This window comes from Anarhichas minor, unplaced genomic scaffold (genome assembly GCF_050575085.1).
Source record: "Anarhichas minor isolate MPS153535 unplaced genomic scaffold, ASM5057508v1 ptg000017l, whole genome shotgun sequence".
Lineage (NCBI taxonomy): Eukaryota > Metazoa > Chordata > Actinopteri > Perciformes > Anarhichadidae > Anarhichas > Anarhichas minor.
Window position 1 is genome coordinate 9,377,226 of NW_027466463.1, and position 19,768 is coordinate 9,396,993.

The following is a 19,768-nucleotide window of genomic DNA, read 5'->3' on the forward strand; positions in this document are numbered from 1 at the left end:
ACATGAGGTAGATGAGGCAGGGTACATTTAAACTCCCCTCACTATTCATTTCAGAGTTACATAAGTAACTCTTTAAACAGCTCGAGAAGACACCAGAGGGAGTTTTGTGACTCGACTGACAGTTAGCTCTCTAGGGGGTGAGGCTGGAAGACACTGGAGTTGTTTCCTTTGGGAGATGGCGTGCTGAATACTACTCCAGAGAGTAAGTGGGGTAAAGCCTTTTTTACCCTATGACGTATGCGTCTTTGTTCGGCTATAACAATTTTGACAAAGCCAGAAATATATTCTCTTTGTTTTGTCCTGCATCGCTGTCCTTCATCACTACTCAAACAATGCTTTTTCTAATTCATCTTCATGTGCACAAAAAGCACAGAAATAGAATGAATTCTGTGTAGACAGCCAATCAGCCCCAAAAGACATTAGATCCAAACCTGAGCTGCCCTAGTTTGTGCAACATTTGTCTGTCTTGTCTATTTTTGCATACGTCTAAAACCCATTCAGTATGTGGAGCGACAGCTATGGGAGAGGTGCTTATTTGGATCGAAAGTCTTCAGATTACTGCGTGACATTCTCACATTAATGCAGAGTTGGCACATGTAAGCAGTTTCTGTGGAAATGACGCACAAGTGTAGAAAAGATGCCCTTCCCGTCTGTCCATGGCTCATTCCCTCACTGCTTTTATTTGTTCTGCCTCCGAGGCTTAATAATGGAGCTGACCGGGGTTCTTTATTTATTCTTTTTCACTGACTCCTAGGTGCCTTGGCTGTGCGATGTAAAGTCAAGAAATGGCGGAGAGTGGAACAAATGTGGAGAGAAGAAGCGAGGATGAAGGGAGAAGAGGTGTCAGACCTCTCCAGGAGCCCCACAGCCCGGCTCTTGGCCTCTCCCCCGTCGCTGGGACCAAGAGGCATCTCCCCCGGGAGATTGTGATCCAGCTGACTGGGACAGAGGGAGAATGGGACAGTCTGGATGACAGTGAGCTCATCTTCTCCCTCGACCACGATGACGACTACCCCTCCATCTCTCTCTCCAAGGAGAGGCAGACTTCTGTTGAGGATGACAGAAAGTTGCAGTCCCAAGCTTTCCACGTCCCTCTTTCCCCTTCAGACCCTGGCTCTCTGGGCAACTGCTCCGCCACCGGTTCCAGCTTCCTTTCCCCAGGAACTTCTTCGCCCACGCACCGACCCCTTGCAAGCTTGGTCAAGTCTCTCTCCACAGAGCTGGAGCTCAAAGAAAGCTCCACTCTCAGACCCAAGCCCATCATCAGCCTCGTGAAGTCGATCTCCACAGAGATCTCCCGTTCAGAGCCAGAGGTGTCGCAGTCGAAGTCAGACTCCCGCCTCAACCTCCACATGTGGAAGCAGCTCACCCAGCCAAAAAACCGCAGCAACGCGGACTCTCGCACTGCACCCCCTTCTCCTAGCTCACACTCCCCGTGCGTAGAGGGTATGAGAGGGGGCTTCTTCAAAATGGAGCTGGAGGACACCAAGAGGAAGCTCTCAGAGGCCGTGCACGAGCCTTTTAGCAACATGTTCAGTAAGATCATGAGAGAGGAGGGCGCTGGCAGCCCCAGACACCAGTGTAAAAGCCAGGGTGCTCACCAGGTCAGCTCCAGAGGTTTGGGGCGTGAAAGTAGCACGGACACAGTTCTCTCTGAGTCTCCTGTGAGGAACACTAGAAAAACAGAGGCTGATGTTTTGCCTGTGTTTGACTGGCATTCTGTTAGACATCCTGGGAGAGGCACGGGTGGCCCCTGTCCTGTGCATCACAACAGACAACATCACAGGGATGAGGAGCTGGAAATATGTACAGACGGCGACGTGATGCAGGTATTGGCTGTGGAGACTCACGGGCCAGAGAGGAGATCACCTACCATGGCAGCACCTCTGGTTAGGACTTCTGACCTTTCTCATCCCCCTCATCCTCTGCCACACATGAGTTTATTCTGTGTGGCAGTGCTGTCCTATGGCTACTTCATCCTCCCTCTCAGTCCATACTTCTCTGGCCTGGCTCTGGGATTAGCACTGGGCTTCTTACTGGGACTGCTGCTCATCAGGATGGGCTCCCACAGGTCTCGCTGCTCAGCTCCCCCACACAGATCCGCACAGACTCTGTTGGGAGAGGAGATTCTGTCAGGTGGCGCTGTCAGCACTGAGCCTGATGCCCTCAAGGTAAATCTGATGAGTCAAGGAGGAAAGTGTCACATTTTTGTTGTCACCTTATTTTCAGCCACCGCTGTCTCGATCCAATACTAACACCTTCTCATCATGCCTTCCATCAAACACCTGAGCACTTTTCATTCCATTTCTTTGTTCCACCCAGGCCTTGTTGTATAACAGTTGGCATTTTGGGAAATACATTTATTCCCGTTCTTGCCGAGAATTAGATTAGAAGATTGATACCACTCTCATGTATGTCTGTCCAGTGTGAAGCTACAGCCAGTTAGCTTAGCTTAGCACAAAGAAACCAAACTCAGTGAAAGTTTCTGCCATCGGAAATTCACTTTAAAAAGCATGTTCACTCCAATTACAGTAACAAGAATACATGTAGTTATTTTTCACACGTGTTGATTTGTTGTCAAGTCACTTAAGCACCTCTGTTGACTGTCTCCTTCACAGACTAAAGCTTCTCCAAGTGGCACGTAACTACATACGATTCCCAGAGTGCAATTAAAAGCTTCAATAAAAAAAATCCTATCAGAGCTGCAGCGGTAATTGCTGTTCTCCTCCAGCTTCCACCTAGACGCTGTCAGCTCCTGAGGCCATTAGTGGAGGATATAGGCAGGAGGAAGCTGTAATTTGTCAGGGCGCGAGGCAGTTGTGGGTTGGAGAGGGGTGGCGGTAGTTGGGAATCGGGGGTTTACTGTCACAGTGTCGAGATAATTCCCTTGTTTGGTCATTAGCAGTTTGGTTTCAGTCCGACGGCTGTTGAGATGTGAAAGGTATAACTGCAGTATTTGTGAGGTTTCTGGTAATGAGACGACAGACAGTCGTTGAGAGAACAGAGTTTGATTGCGGGACACGAGGTCAAAGACTGACACCGCTATAAATAAAGTACAAATACAATTTTAGTATGAATAATACATTGTTTAGTAGTTAATTGGAGCATCAAGCTCCTGAAGGGGATCATATCGCTGCATTCAGTTCACATTCAGCCATCCTAATGAACACTTATATCAGACTGAGCAAGGTCTTTTCCTAAAGCGTCTTCATTTTTTTAATTATACAGTATTTTAAGGCCAGAAAATGTACACAAAAAATGCTTTTATGTCTATCAAAACTGTAGAGTTTTGTTCAAGCATCAAGTAAGTTCACTTACTTGCAGAGATTTAGATGAGAAGATGGATTTCACTCCCATGTTCCAATGCTACCTATGTAGCTAAGGCCAGGAGACGATTAGCTTAGCTTAGCATGAAGACTGGAAGCACTTATCTTGGCTCTGTCCAAAGATCAAAAATACACCTGCCAGCACCTCTGAAGCTCACTTATCAACAAAATTCTTTAATTTTAGACAAACATGTGATGACAGTTTTTCTTGACAGTCACTGCGCCACGCTGTCATTCCCCAATAATAGTTCTAACACGTAACTTTGTTTGACTTAGCTGATTAGCTTAGCAAAAAAGCAAATGTACTAAAGTGGCTAAAACAAGAATATCTCATGATTTGCTCTGAGTTCAGTTCACTTGGATCATCTGTAACATAAATTCTCTGGTTGGTCAAGTTTGTTGACAACAGCATGAAGCCAGAAAGCAAGCGTTGCCTGGGAGGCCTAATCAAGAGCAAACTATTTTTTGTTATGTTCCATGCATATTCTCATGTACTGACATTATCATGGATGACTAATCCTGTCTCGGCTTGCAGACTCGCCGTCTGCGCTGCATTTCTTCCACAACTAATTTGTCCATGTTGAAAATCATTTGTGTTGAAATCCACAGAGAAGAATGTATCCTGTTTGATACTTGTGCCAACAAAAATACACACTTAATCACATTTATCCTTTCTGCTGTTTACTTCACTTTTAGGCTGCATCAAGCATCATAACATGACTTTCAAGATTGGAACAATTCCAGATCCCACGTTTATTACTCGCTTGAAACTGTGAATGGTGTTGATTGCAGTCGCACTTTTTTGCCTTTTCAGGGCTGGATGAATGAGATACACGATTACGACCCAGAAACTTACCATCCAGCTCTGACTCACTCCGTGTTTGCCACCCTGGAGGGCTCCTGTCTTCGTCTGGACTCCCCGCGCAACAACATCAGCCGCAGGGCCACGTACGACGAGAGAGTCCACGAGGCCGCCTTCATCAAGTCACGCTCCTTTCAGCTTGCAAAGAGCAAAGTATGATGACTAAGTCACTTTTTTTTATGGCAATTATGTATCTGAGGTTGTATCTTTTTTTAATGGGATAAACAAAGGAAAGGGAAGGCCTGACATTTTGTTATTGTGGTGATGTTACCGTATGTAGGGCAGAGCCTCAATAGACTTTGTCCAACTTTGTGATAGCGTTCACTTTCCAATTAATGAATGCATAGGATTTTTACTAATTAATGCATTGATGTTGGAATGCCTGAGGGGAAATAAACAAAGATGGAGAAAAGCATAAATTGAAATAAAGTTTTATTTGTCAAGAAACGGTTGAATCCACTTCAACAGAATGAATGAATAATGCATAGATGAGACATCTGACTGCACCACCCATTTCTTTTACTTTGACACAACAAAACTCTGCCGCTGTTCCCCAAAGGTATTCCTGCTACCATCTGTGTTGGCTCGGAAGAGGATGTGGAATCCAAAGTATCCTATCTGCATCCACCTGGCCGGGGGATCGAACTCCCAGGAGGATGAAGGAGGAAAGTCGGAGGAGAGTCGGGGAGAGGAGCCGGAAATGGCCAGTCCGCTACAGAGTTCCTCCAAACACGTCCGTGACCTTCCCACCGCTCTCTACCTCTTCGGACGCACAGGAAGAGAGAAAGAAGAGTGGTTTCGCCACTTCCTGTTTGCATCCATGGATACAGAGAGGGAAAAGGAGAGGGACAGACAGACGCCTGGCAGATGTGCGTCCAGATCGGGTATGAGAAACGTCAATAATGCATTAGAGAAGAGAGGGCTTCCAGATAAGGCATCTATACAAATGCTATATATAGCATTGATTATGGATTACTTACATGCTCGAATTCTTTGCATTTCAAAGCCAATCCCTTTCGAGGGAACACAGAGATCTCACAGTTGTTTGGTGACATGACAGGGCAAGGCATCAGAAAAAAACTGCTTTGTTTTTACTGTGTTTTGAAGAAAAGTGGGAATATATAAAACCCTACCCATTTGCATTTTATATTCTAATACAAATCAGTCTTTTGATCTGTCATTAGTCACAAGTCCTTTTGGGAAATATAGTTGTTTTCTTCTCTCTTTTTTTTTGCAGAGTAAGACGGGAACATTGATACAATTCTTGTGTCTTTGCATTGAACCAGAGCCAGCAGCCGGTCAGCTTAGCTTAGCATAAAGACTGGAAATGGGGGGAAACAGCTAGCCTGGTTCTGGCCAAAGCAACAAGCTGATGTGGTACATTTTTCAAAATGTAAACTTCCGCACTAATTCCATCATTCCATCAATATAGACATGTTATACTTACAACTCTTCACATTAAAAGCCTTTAAAATGAAAATGAAAGCTTCATTCAAAGTAGAAGTAGTAACATCGGTCGGTGAACAGGCAAAGTGGAACACCTTACGTGACTCTTGCCGTACTGGAAATGGACATTTTTGTGAATGATCATTATAACCGCATATGTATTGATTTCCAAATGCTGCCTGTATTGTCCCAGGTGACCCAGCAGTGGCACAGAGCGTTGCTGCCCCAGGCACAGTGGGCAGCGGTGACGCCGACTCCCCCTTAACATCTCCAGTCACCTGCGTCCCTGCAACTCCTGTCATTCAGACCTCCAGTAGCACCAGGGGCCTCTCCCTGCTGGACTACCCCAGCTACATGGCTCGTCACCTGGCCACAGAGGAGGTGACCCCCCTCTCTAGTCCTGGAGCCAGCAGCACAGATACAAGTCCCACTATCAAAGGAAATGTAAGTCGTGCTTGCAGATAAAATTAGGTGAAGCAAATGAAGTGAGGCTTTAGGGATATTCCAAAGCTGGACAGTTTGCATGTGCAGACAGTAAAGTGTGACCAGTATAAAATAGCATTGCTGCATTTCTAGCTCTAAATTGTACTAAACCTGCACTTTTCTTGTCCTTGGCTAGCTCTTACTCTTTTCTTTTTTTTTGTTACAGTGTACCTGTAATCTAGCTGAGCAGCCTGGGACGAGCGAGACTGCTTGGGCGAACGCTCTAATTGGTCGAATCTTCTGGGACTTCCTGCGGGAGAAGCACTGGGCCGACGTGGTGTCCCGCAAGATCCAGAAGAAGCTGAGCAAAATCAGAGTGCGGGCAGTTTTATATTAAATGTTGCTGTGTCAATTTTAAGTCACGGAGAGGGCTAACAATAAATGTAAAGCATTTTATATTATTTTTATTTGACAGCTGCCTTATTTTATGAACGAGCTGACTCTGACTGAGTTGGATATGGGCTGCTCTATGCCGCAAATCACCACTACCTCCAGACCAGAGGTCAACCACAGAGGTGAGTACAGACTGGAGATCAAACACTGCAACGAAAACATGCCCAATATGCAAACACACGCAAAAGATGAGTGAGGAGATGACTTGTTGCTCATGTGATTACAGCTGAGTATTGCAGCGCATCAGATCAGACGCTGTTATCCTGTTGTAATCTCACAGGAGAGCCATTACGCCAGGGCCTTCAACATTTAGAGCATATTGGCTTGTGTGTGTGTGCGTGTGTTTTAAAATCAGGCAATCTGGCAGGCAACACTCCTAATGACGAGAGGAAAGTGTGTCAGCATGCCCCGACCCCATGGTTTTGACCTCCACTCCAATTCGTTTTCTCCGAAAGGGGATTTATAAATCCGTCGTAATTTGTTTCAAATTGAATTTCAAGGCTTGATAATCACTGTAAAAGCTGTTTTAATCTGCCCACCATGCAGTGTGTGTGTGTGTGTGTGATTTCTGTCTTGATTTTGGTGGTCTGGCGTTGACCTCTTCCTGCTGCCCCCTGCAGGCCTGTGGGTGGAGCTGCAGCTGGTCTACACCGGTGCCCTGCAGATGACCCTGCAGACAAAATTCAACCTGTCCAAGCTGGGTAAAGAGGGCGGTCAGGATGCGGACTGCACGACTGAAACCGGTAGCCAACGGTCAGCACTACGCACGCTATGCACACACACACACATACACACACACACGCGACGTACCTGCCCTTTCTGAATAGTTGTTTGTGTATTTGTTGCTTTTTGTCTGTTGCCAGTTCTTCTAAACCTCCTTTTGTGTATAAAATAACCAAAACTCAAGGAAGATGTCCTACAGCTGTAGTTCTACTGGTGATGAGTAAGCTGCCCTTTGTGGAGTGCCCCTTTAAAAAAAAAAAAATCAAGCGTTTCACATGGTGTATTTCATCATATTCACAGGCCAAGTAGCAGGGGTGATCGCCCACATGACAGTAAACCCTGTATTTTCATCCCTATCATATAGCACACACCTACACGCCTCTCTTTCTATCCCTTTATCCCTCTGATCTATAGAGCTCCACATTACATTGATCAGCGTAGACCTGCCTGTCATAGACCTGCAGTGGTGGGGATTACACTCCAGGCAGAGCTTTGCATTAGCTGTCTGCGGTGCATCTGAAGCTTTACACAACTTTTGTTAATCTTTTCAAGCCCCAGACACCCCAATTGCAGTACATGAATCTGTCCATATAGTCTGCGTCGTTCAATTTTGCCTTTTTATGCGGAAAAAGTCTGTAGTACTGATGCTTACATGCACATCACAATTTTGCCATCCGCCCGTCCCTAACTTGTCCGTGCATCTTCTCCTCCGAGCTGCAGGCCCATCTTCAGCGTGTTGGCGGACAGTGATGAGGAGTCCTCCAGCGCTGGTTCATCTGATGAGGAAGAGCTGCTTGTCTCTGAGCCTCAGGCTCCAGTGGGGGAGAAAGGATCCACACCAGCTCCTGATGGGTAAATGCTGATATATAAAGTAGTGTGTATCAGACAGGAATACTGCCTAGTGTACGTGTTTCCTTATTACAAACGACTGTATATTACAATACTAAATACTAATATGACTTTTTGCATTTAATGTCAAAAAGAAGATGTTGAAAGTGGGTTACGTTAATTCAAGAACATCACATGATTCTTGAGTCAAAAGACTTTTACATAAACAGCTACTTAAAAGGGGAGAAAGTGTAACTTTTAGTGAGCAACACCTTTAAGTGTTACCTCTGCCCTTCTGTGTTGTGAATGCTCACTTTTCTAAAGCAGAAACTAGCACTCACATCACACTCCAGATGGCTGTCGCTTTCCTTTTTATTTACATTTCAGACTCTCATTTCTCCTCTAATTCTGACTTTAGCATCTGAATACTAAATCTCATCTCCTCCCCTCTCCTCTCCTCTCCTCTCCTCTCCTCTCCTCTCCTCTCCTCTCTTCTAATCCTGTTTTACAGGACAGGGGGAGGAAAGACTGGAAGGAAGATTTTGAGATTTGTGGACAAAATCGCTAAATCCAAGTACTTCCAGAAGGCGACAGAGAACGAGTTTATTAAGAAGAAGTTTATGGAGATGTCCAACACGCCCCTGCTGCTCACTGTGGAGGTGCAAGAGCTGTCAGGGACTCTGGTCGTCAACATCCCGCCGCCCCCAACAGACAGGATATGGTAAATACTGAGGCTTAACTCACAGTTTCTCTTGTTTGGGCGGCAGTTTGCATGTTTTCTCTCGCTTTTCTTGTGTTTAAGTAAAAAATATGCTGTTCGTCTTGTGTAGGGAAATTAAATTATTTGTGAAGTTTTTCAAATTATTTCAGAATTTTCCATCAAATAATTGCTCTTTTGAAAACACAAACTCAGTTTGAGACATATTTGCTGGACATTTTAAAGTGTGCTCTCTGGTGGACAAACTATATATAGCTGTTCCTAAATGACCTCATACCCAGTTTGGCATTTCTCTACTGCAATTTCTCGCTAGTTATCGGCCGACAATCCACACCGATACAGATGTATAAGATTGGCATTGAGACATCGAGATTGCCTTCCTTATTTCAATATATGTGTATATCATTTTTACATAAATTGCACTCTCTGTCACCAATTCCTGCATGTCATAAAACGCACTACAGCTTCAGAATTGATGGGAATTCAAAAACAAATTGCTTCATGTTAAGCGGCATGTTGTGTTTGTGACTGTTTGTGGTGTGACTCACTTTTCGCACCTCACCTCCTGCCAAAAGAACATTTATTTATTCTATCAGTCTATTCTAGTTGAGTGCTAGGACTGTTTAGAGCACGGAGACAACACGTGACCGAAAAACAGCAGTTCAATATAGATGTGATAGATGTACTGTTATGATCTCCTCTATAGGTACAGCTTCTGCGTGCCCCCCAAGCTGGATCTGCATGTCCGTCCCAAACTAGGGGAGAGGGAGGTGACTTTCTGTCATGTCACCGAGTGGATTGAAAAGAAACTGCAGGACGAGTTCCAGGTAAAAAAAAACAAAAAAAAAACGACTCCCACAGTGCTGTCATCTTCTCAGCTTTCCTCACAATCATGTTTTTTTTCTTTCTCCAGAAAGTGTTTGTACTGCCAAACATGGATGACATCTACTTACCCCTGATGCACTCTGGGGTGGACAGCCCTCAAGCCTCCCAGCACCTGGCCACTCAGTCCCAACGGTCCCATAGCTCCTCCACAGAGTCCATAGAGAGGATCCCACCTGAGATCTCTGGGGCAGAGTCTGACTAGTGCCTCGTGTTGATGATCAAAGGACAACTGGACCCTGCTATGTAGGGGTGACGAATGAGAATCACCAACTCAAATCAACTCTTGTGTTTATGTCTGAACCAGATGTTTCTGAAGGTCCGATGATTAGCGCTGCAGGTGTTTGTGTGGCTGATGGAGAGTCACAGGTTTTGTTGTATCAGATTGCTGTACGAACGACTACAAGTGATACCTTTAACAAATGTTTACATATGAGTGATCCCCATGAGATTTTTACTGCTTCGATGTTTACAGCTCAATGTCACTTTGGATATAAGATGATGAAATAAAACCCTGAAAAACACCTGCCAGTTTTATTTCCCTCCATGGCACAGAGGGAATGTGAAATGTTCATGAGAGACAAAAATAACCAAACACACGTCCTCTATAAATCTTAAATTTCCCTATGACCTCTTTTACAGCAAAGATGACATTTTTTTGTCCTTTTTTTAAAAGACCTTGATGCAGCACCTGCATATACTTAATTTAATGCCTCCATAATAAATAAAAAAAACAATTAAACATAACATTGATGTATATTAAAAGACGCCAATAATGTTGTTTGTTCATTTTCCAATGGATGCCAAAGGCAAAGCCCTGCGTGTCAGCTTCTGGACTGACACTGTTTCCTTCGTTAGTTATATTTATTCATATGGCAGATCTCCAAAAACGCTTAATCATTTCAAATTATCCTTAAACCACACACCCTAAAACACATTCTTCGCTAGATCCTTATTAGGATGAAGTAGATCAAAACATGTATTAATAACCAATAACCATCATGAACAAGGCATTACAATAATTAATACAGAGCACAGCATGTAATCTATCATCGGACTCTAGAAAACAGAAACCCATGTATTTTTGGTGCAGTAGGCCTACCCTCTTCATTTTACAAATTGTGTCCTTGATATTTACTTCCGTTAAGAAATATGTTCATCTTGAAAATCAGCTGTTTGAATTGCCGCTGGTGTGTAATAACTTCTGCATTACTATGGACAAATGTATAGCTTGGAGAGGTCCTCTGTTTGAAGTAGCCCTTGAATCTCTCAGGTTTTGCTTTTAGCCAATCAGAGATGAAAAGATCAAAGATGCTCCATAACGTTCTGAACTGAGGTGGGACTACACTAAGCTAATGACTTGCAACTGCATGGCCAGAGGAGCCTGTGTTTTGGACAGAGCCTGAGGACGGGTTTCTTCATTGCGCCGGTCACTGCTGGACTGAGGGTTTGTAAATACCTGTTCCTGACAGTTTGCTGAGTTCCAGGGGACAGTGAGTACATACAACTTTTTCAAATTAGCTGTAACAAGCGTGCCGACATTGTAGTACCACGAACCAAATTATAAAAGCCTGGGTGTTATTTAGGTTTATTTTCTTTGGGTCATCGAGACATTTAAGGGGTGAGAATTTGAATGATTTTTTGATAACTATTCTTTGGTATTGCATTCAATCGTTGCGGTTTGATATACAGTATGTTCCATTATTTATAATAATGTGATAATGTGGTAAAATAAGTGCTATAGTGGTTAAATATGAATGCATGGGGGTTTTAAGCCCACGGTGACAGTACAGCAAATATGTTACTGTAGACTCCTATCCAATCTTAATTTCAAATTTTAGTCATGCTCACCCATTGACCTCCCATACGAAAGGATTATCAGATATAAAGTTAAGAGTATGCAATGATAATTCTGTAAAACAATTCAGAATTAAGTGGTTGGGATACATTGGATTTTAGATGACCAAAGCTAGGCCATAATTATGACCCAACATCAGTGCCAATAGCATCAAACTCAGTCGTAACAAGTAAGATGGAGAAAAAGACTGTCCCCTGCAGGCATATGCAGGCCACAAGGCAGAGCTTACTCCCCTGGAAACACTCTGGGCTTCTTCAACACTTGAAAAGTCATGGCTTTGAGCTCTGCTTCAATGCTCCAGAAACACGTCTCATTGGCTCAGGATTTATCCAAATACAACCATCTCAACCCTGAGATAAAAGATGGGAGCAAACGCAGTTGAAGACAATGGTAACACATGCTCATTGAAAAGAAGAACATGCAAGCAAATCAACAACACCGAAGTCAAGATGGAAAGCAAAGATTCAACTCAACTGTTCGACAAAACCACATCAGAACGTAGTGGAAAAACAGCCTGTTTAAAATGCAAAGTACTGATGCGTGAAAGGAAATCACATGAGGAAAGAGGTGAGATAGTGTGTGGGAGGGTGTGTATGTGTGCGTCTACGTGTCGCTCTGTGGGACACTGTTGAGTAATTTGCGGCACGGTTCATTAGACAGGCCCTAGGACTGTGTTTGAGTGTCTAATGATATTGCTGCAGCGAATGTAATTATTCCACAGTGAAAATAGTCTACATGAAGTCATTGACACCATCATCATCGACTATTTTAAAATGTTTCACGATGCTGGTATAGTATGAGTATAGCGCGGTCCTTCGAGTTGAACGAAACTAAGCTGCACCGTAACCAAATATGTATTGATCATGTGTTAGAGACTCCTCGGCTCTCATTGGTTGTTTTCCTTTGGGCTCCGTGGAATCTTGCAAAGGCAATTAGGAGCAATTCACAGATTTTCTATCTCATGTACTTTTATCAGGATAAAGTGACAGTTTGAGCAAATGTGTCAAAGTTATTATTAGTTTCCAACTGCAGCTTTCAACTGTTGAACATGCCTTCAACATGAGAGGGCAGCACCAGTTCAGCATTTAGGTGGGACTTCTACAGCACTGCTGTACCTGCCAACAGCACATGCCTATGACTGACAACCACCTTGCTCTCAGTCTTAAATCGTATGTTTTTTCAAGTTTATTTCAATCCAACACACACATGCCTTTGTGTCCATTAAATGTATCACCGTGTTCAGTTTGCCCACAAAGAAATCCCTTCTTAAATCATTTTCAAGGTAAGTAAGTGATGATGACAAAAGTGCTGAATTCACTTGAATAGAACAGAGTCATCGTAAATGTTATTTTAACACTTGTGCTTTTCCTACAATAACAATATCTATAACCTACAAGGTGTAAGTCATATTAGTGGTGGGGCATCTTTTTAAGATTTCTTTTATCCAATATTGTTCTCAATCGAACTTCCACAATGGTAAAATCTCATTTTCCGCACGGTGGCTCTTTAACATCTGAATGCAGAATCTTGAATGAGAATACTTTCTGTAGAAATATTCACTTTTCCTGTGTTTATGGACATCGTGTGCTTTACTTCTCCTCAGATATCGTTTCACATTCAAAGAAAAAGAACTTTGCACCAAATATAAACGTTGGGAATGTGGTCATATAAAAGTGATGTCAGTGTACAGTGTAATCTGTGAGTGACACCTTTACTGACATCACTTACTGACTGAAAGTACGTGCCACTTCCTGTCGATTCTCGGTGACTGTAACACGCACGCACACACACACACACACACACACACACACTCACACACACACACTCACACACTTGGATAAAAAAGAACTGGTTTGGTGATTGTAAAACGTTTGCCCTCAGTCTAATTAGAGGGCGTCTCTTCTCATCAGCAGCACGTTTCTGATTCACCACTCATCACAGCCTTCCCTGTCTTTCTCACAGTAAAAGAATAATTCCTTTCTTCATGACGATATTGTCTCTTAAAGTAAACAGAGGAGTTTCCTTGATTAGTGTTCTCAAGAATGCCCCTTAACTATTTACTTTATCTGTGTGGCACTTGAATGAGAATAAAAGTCGTATTTATTGTCATATTTAAAAAGAAAAAAGATTGCCATCATTTATTTAGTAAACAGAAGATCATAAAATACCTATGCCTTGGAAGTGACATCATGCTTTCTTCTTCATCTTCTACCTGATACTCCCTTTGCTCAGCAGTCTGGTCTGCTGCTAAATGATGCGTGCTTAAATAAGAGTACAGCACTTTGGATTTAGCTGCCATAGCAACCTAAAGTTTAATAGTTTTAAGATGAAATAATATTAGTTGTGCCCGACCTACTAAGGCTGTAAAAGTCACAACAAAAGAACAAAAGGATATTGCTTTTGCTTAATCGGCCTTTATTTATGCGTCTTAGACCATTAGGCCACCATAGGTTTCAAAAATAAAACAAAAATAACCATCTTTAGTAAATGCGACTGTAAACATTTCCCCTCATATCTAAAGCAGCATTTATCCACTTTTTGTGGAATTACTTTGTTGAACAGAGACCATGCACGATATTTTCAATAGTATAGGCCTTTTTCAATGAGGACATTTTGACATGTCACAGTGTGAAAGCACAGATTTAAATAATGAAATGAATGATGGCTGAAATCCATTTTGCTCCTCCACTTGAATAGAACAGAGCCATCGTTAATGTTATTTTAACCCTTGTGCTTAATAACAATACCTATAGCCTGTAAGGTGTAAGTCATTTTAGTGGTGGGGCATCTTTTTAAGATTTCTTTCTCCAATGTTTTTCTTAATCTTTTGCTTCATCATTTAGAATAAAAATACACAGAACTTCCACAATGGTAAAATCTCATCCAACGTGAGGCAGAATATTTGTGGGAACATTTTTCCTCACAGTGGCTCTTTAACATCTGAATGCAGAATCTTGAATGAGTATACTTTCTGTAGAAATATTCACTTTTCCTGTGTTTATGGACATCATGTGCTTTACTTCTCCTCAGATATCGTTTCACATTCAAAGAAAAAGAGCTTTGCACCAAATATAAACGTTGGGAATGTTTGTGGTCATATAAAAGTGATGTCAGTGTACAGTGTGATCTGTGAGTGACAACATTACTGACTGCCTGAAGGTACGTGCCACTTCCTGACGATTCCCGGTAACAGTGTGACACACACACACACACACACACACACACACACACACACACACACACACACACACACAGTGTTATAACAAAGAACTGGTCTGGTGTAAAAACTGTGCCCTCAGTCTAATCAGAGTGCGTCTTTTCTCATCACTCATCTCGGACTTTCCCGTCTTTCTCACAGTAAAACAATAAATCCTTTCTTTATAACGATAAAGAAAACAGAGGCGTTCCGTTGATTATTCATCTAACAATAACATGAAACTATTTTATTATGCTCTGCGGCACTTGCATGATGATAAAAGTCGTATTTATTGTCATATTTAAAAAGAAAAAAAGAATGCCATAATTTATATAACAAACAGCAGCTCATTAATTCCTGTAGTTGCATAGTCTGACTACGTCTTCATTAATGTCAAAACTTAATTCTGTGGTGCCAATTGGCACGTCTGCACATGCAAGTTTGGGTGAGTGCAGTACATGTTTCAAAAGGATAGAAGGTCAAAATGTTTTCACACTTAGCTGTTTTGTCATTTACGAATACATTAAATCCTCAATATAATGTCACTGAAATGTTAAAAGTATAGGTTAGGAGACATCGTTCCGCTTTCTCGTTTTTGGAATGAGAATAGCAACTCCCCATTCTCCTGCATGACTTCTGACTTTGATGCCAATTTGACTGCCAGAAGATCCAGCTACACTTGTTTGACCACTCCTCTCTGCATGTGTGCATCCTTTTTTCCAGCCCTCAGGTGTTGCTCACTCCGACTCCGCCTCCGTTATGTGAAGCACATATAAACCACAGCAGACTCTCTGATCTGGCAGAGCAGCAGAGGCAGTTCAGCTAGACACTGAAGGTCAATAGAGCAGCTTTTCATCCTGAGAGCTCAGACACAAACAAGTGGACGATGGCCGGTGAACAACGCTTTGTAATCAGTGCCCGTATTATCGGAGCCGTCCACAAGGACACACCAAAAATGAAGGTGAGTCAAGACCTCAGTTGTTACTTATGTGAGGTGTTAAATATGTCTGTGTTTGTGGTAAAGTTTCTGGTCTGAAATCTTTTATTTTTCTCTCTCCACAGATGCTCATGATATCTGTGTTGTGGTCCGACGAGACTGAAGTTATTGTCTACAGGTCCTTCAAGAATTTCAAGAAATTTCATGTAAGACCAAAGAAACTCCCACTTGGTGTACTCAGTCTGCTGTTTATATCGTAGGAATAATTATTAATTCAGATGTGTTTTTTTTTCTCCAAACAGGGGCAGCTGAAAAAGAGGTTCCCTCACATGAACGCTTTCAGGAAAAACGACAGAGTGATCCCCAAATTTAGTGGTAAGATTATTTCAACTCTGTTACAAGGTGTTTATAAATGGTCTCCTGTGAGCAACTGTGTATTTGTAGCAATTAATTAGAGGAATAGCACACAAAACAGTTTAATATCTGTACAAACATGGTTTGTTTTAGCTTGCTTTTCCTCCTATTTGAAGAAAAATGCTTTAAAAATGATGTTCATCTTCTTCTCAGCAAATCTAGTATTAATCCTGAAACCGTTTCCTCTCCTCTCTCCAGGGCAGGCCAGGAGGAACAGCCTCCAGCAGAAAGGATCCAAGCGATCAATCCAACGCATGAAGTTCCTGGAGAGCTACTGCGACAAGCTGCTGAAGTGCGACCAAACTGTGACTCAGAGCTCAGAGGTGACTCAGTTCTTCATGCCCAAAGACCACGACCTGCAGCCAGACTTCACCAAGAACAGGTAGGTTGTCATGCCAGTGTTTAAGTCAAGTCACGTGATAGTTTAATAGAAGCTCTTGATTCTTACTCTGACTTCTCTTTCACACAGCATCATGATCCTGCTGTCTGATGATCTGCCCGATGGCTCAGGTGGAGGAGGCGGTGATATGACTCACCAGCATGCAGGCAGCATCACTCACCCATTTGTCACCCAGACTTACCGCTGCGTGGCTGCTCACGAGACAAAGGATACCAAGAATCGTCCGTTTAAGGTCGCTGTGGACGAGAAGCTGGATGTCCTGATCAAAGACCCTGCAGGTCAGTGCTTCACTTTCATGCAGTTCCTTCCTGAAAAGCAGCAAAAACCTTGAGCTTCCCCCAAAACCATTTCTGTCATGCTGAAAGTATGTTTTATTTCCTCTCCAGGTTGGTGGCTGGTGGAGAACGAGGATAAGCGTTTGGCTTGGTTTCCTGCTCCCTACCTGGAGTTATCGGAAGGAGAGGACGATGATGATGCTGGATTCCAGCTTGCAGGTGTGTGTTGCTTGTAGTCACAGTTGTAGTTTAATGAGCAAGAATGCACGTAGAACAGACTGATCTCATTTAACAAGCTGGATTACAGAAGTGAACCTTTGTAAGCTTGACAGTGGTGTGACATCATCTGGCATTACTGTGAAAATCAATGCATGTCAGATGCATCTACTTCATATTACTATGAAGATTAGCTGTTAAAAACAACTACCACAGTTGAGTTCTCTTTAACCACTGGACGTTAACATGCATCTATTCCTTTCTACCAAAACTCACTTTTATTAAGACAATATGTATCTGTACAGCAGTTCCTGAGCTTGTTGTCTTGTTTGTGACCTTTAGGTGCCCTGTACTGTGCCGTGAGGAGTTACTCAACTAAGAAGGATGACGAGGTGTCAGTGCCCATTGGCTCTGTGGTGGAGGTGCTGAGGAAGTCTGACAACGGCTGGTGGTTCATCAGGTAAACCCCAATCTTATCTGTCAACATTGCAAACAGTAGGAACAAGGAGCCATTTAATAAGTGTTGTGGTGAAGTGTTCTTGAGTGCCTCTTCATTATCTTCACACGAAAACACACAACAAACTCACTATTGTGTAGGTGGACAGTTAGCAAAGTGTTTTCATGAAGAGATGAAATACAGACAAACAGCGGTATCAAATATTTCTTCGTGCATTAAGATGAAATGTTATTTCTGAACTTAATCGAGTTGCCATAGTTGGCAATTGCTGAACAAAGTTGAAATGAATTCCCTTTTCTTTGCCATCCTCTGCAGATTCAATGGCAAGGCAGGTTACGTCCCCTCCATGAACCTGCAACCATACAACAACCCACGGTTAGGCCTTTACAGCCTGCAGAGAAAGCTGCACAGTTCCACTCTGAACCTGGCAACCAGCAGGGAACCTAAGGCTCCTCGTTCACCCGGCACCAACGAAGAAAACAGCCCACAACGGGATTCTGCGGGTCAGTCCAGAGGAGAACCCAGTCTGCCAGGGCGTCTCCACAAGGCCCGATCTCTGGATGTCCTCTCTGAGACCCGGTCGCAAACACCAACGGTGAGGGATGCCTCAACCTCAGACAGCCGTGGACGCAGAATGAGCAACACAAGCGCCGAGTTCATCCTCTCTGACCGCCGTGGCTCCTACACTAGCTCTGACAGCTCTGGATCTGACAGCTCCAAAGGAAGTGAGACGGCTTCAATGGCTCCCAGGTTGCCACCCAGACCAAAAACCGAGGAGATCCTGACTCGCTGCACCACCATGACCCGCAAGGCAGCCCTGGCCACCAAGACCCGGCTTCACATTCAGCCAGAGTCGATCCACAGCCGCTAGGGATTCACAAGTCTTTGATTTATGAAGTATTCATGTCACAGATTTAACCAGTTTGACCCCATAGGGTCAGTCAGTGAAGTGTGTTTTGTGCAGCATTGTTTAAATCTCTATTTAAATCTTTTGTCATACCAGAGATTGAAGAGATAGTAACCTTTAGAAGATAAATATATGCTGAAAACCATAAGATACCATAATAACAATAATGTAGCTTCAGTGAAGCGTCAGAAGGAGCAGGAACCAGAAAATGTACGTGACATTGTCGTGCAAAAGTAAACAAATATTCTCCATAACTTTGAAGCCACTTTGGGTTAATTTAAGTTCAAGTTTGTTGGAGTTGAAGAGGTTAAGTATTTACACGAAACTATATTTCATGTTAACATCAGCAAAGAAAACCTCAATGAAGAGACTGAACTCCAGTGTGAAGGCTTCTTGTTCCATTCATAAATGAAGGCATTGAAATGTGACGGGCGTGTTAAACAAGCTGTCAGCAGACGGGGAAGGATTGCCAGTTTCCTGTCAGAACATGTTCTTTTGTTTTGTTGCTTATTGTATGATTAATTATATTCTTGTCCATTCATGTACAGTATGTGCTGCAATATAACCTGTTCACAATGCAATAATGTGTAAGTTTCACATAAACATGTCAATAAAATCTTATTTACACTAAAGAAACAAGAAGTTCCTGTTTATTTAATAAAAAAGAGAAGAGTCAATCTTCAGATAACACAAGAACTGTAACAATCACACCATAGGAATGCACAAGATGAGTGAAAAATAAAACAAGCAAATGAAGTAAGAACCTAATAATAGTTTTCAAAAGATTCTGTTGTTTCAGTGGAGATACAGTTTCCTGAGCAGCCTCGATAGAGTTTGATGGAAAAATATTCAATAAAAAGCGCAGCAATGCACCATATTCTTAAGATCATCACTGTACTGTATTGACATGTCAGTATTGTTTTCCGATGGACTTGAATAAAATGGAATTCATAATTTAAATCACCAACAGTATCATCTTCCATACTATGATATTTAATACTTTGTATAGTTGTTTATCATTTAAATGCTTATTACTGGGGCTGTAGTTTATAAGTTTGAAAGAACTGTCAATGTACTGAGTGTACAAAAGGATGAATGTACAGTACGTTATCACTGTGATAGGTACACAGGCATGTCAGAGCCTGCTATTAACAAGGCATCAAGCCAGTGTTGAACTTGAGTCAATGAGGTCAATGTAACTGTATGCCTCAGCATATTTCAATCATGAGTTTAATGTCGACGGTGCATTACTGTACATCGTGTAGGCTACTCCAGGAAACAGAAAAACCAGTTCCAATGGATCTATTGTATACTTAAGTCTGGGAAGTGACGTCATGCTATCTTCTTCCTCCTATCTTCTACCTGATACTCCCTTTGCTCAGCAGTCTGGTCTGCTGCTAGAAGATGTGTGCTTAAATAAGAGTACAGCACTTTGGACTGTGCTGCC

General features: G+C 42.7%; 2 protein-coding genes across 2 annotated transcripts; both read left to right on the plus strand.

The window, feature by feature from the left end:
• Nucleotides 1–785: 785 nt before the first annotated feature.
• On the plus strand, nt 786–9,866 carry tex2l (testis expressed 2, like). Its single transcript, XM_076092763.1, has 11 exons — nt 786–2,171; nt 4,141–4,341; nt 4,748–5,072; nt 5,828–6,078; nt 6,284–6,433; nt 6,533–6,632; nt 7,131–7,263; nt 7,948–8,085; nt 8,573–8,782; nt 9,486–9,606; nt 9,693–9,866. The coding sequence occupies exons 1-11, from the start codon at nt 786–788 to the stop codon at nt 9,864–9,866; spliced, it is 3,189 nt and encodes a 1,062-aa protein (XP_075948878.1).
• Nucleotides 9,867–15,601: 5,735 nt separating this feature from the next.
• On the plus strand, nt 15,602–18,285 carry LOC142951269 (NADPH oxidase organizer 1-like). The gene is made up of 8 exons (XM_076092764.1): nt 15,602–15,676; nt 15,778–15,858; nt 15,955–16,027; nt 16,265–16,448; nt 16,536–16,744; nt 16,853–16,966; nt 17,300–17,417; nt 17,730–18,285. The coding sequence occupies exons 1-8, from the start codon at nt 15,602–15,604 to the stop codon at nt 18,283–18,285; spliced, it is 1,410 nt and encodes a 469-aa protein (XP_075948879.1).
• Nucleotides 18,286–19,768: the final 1,483 nt, after the last annotated feature.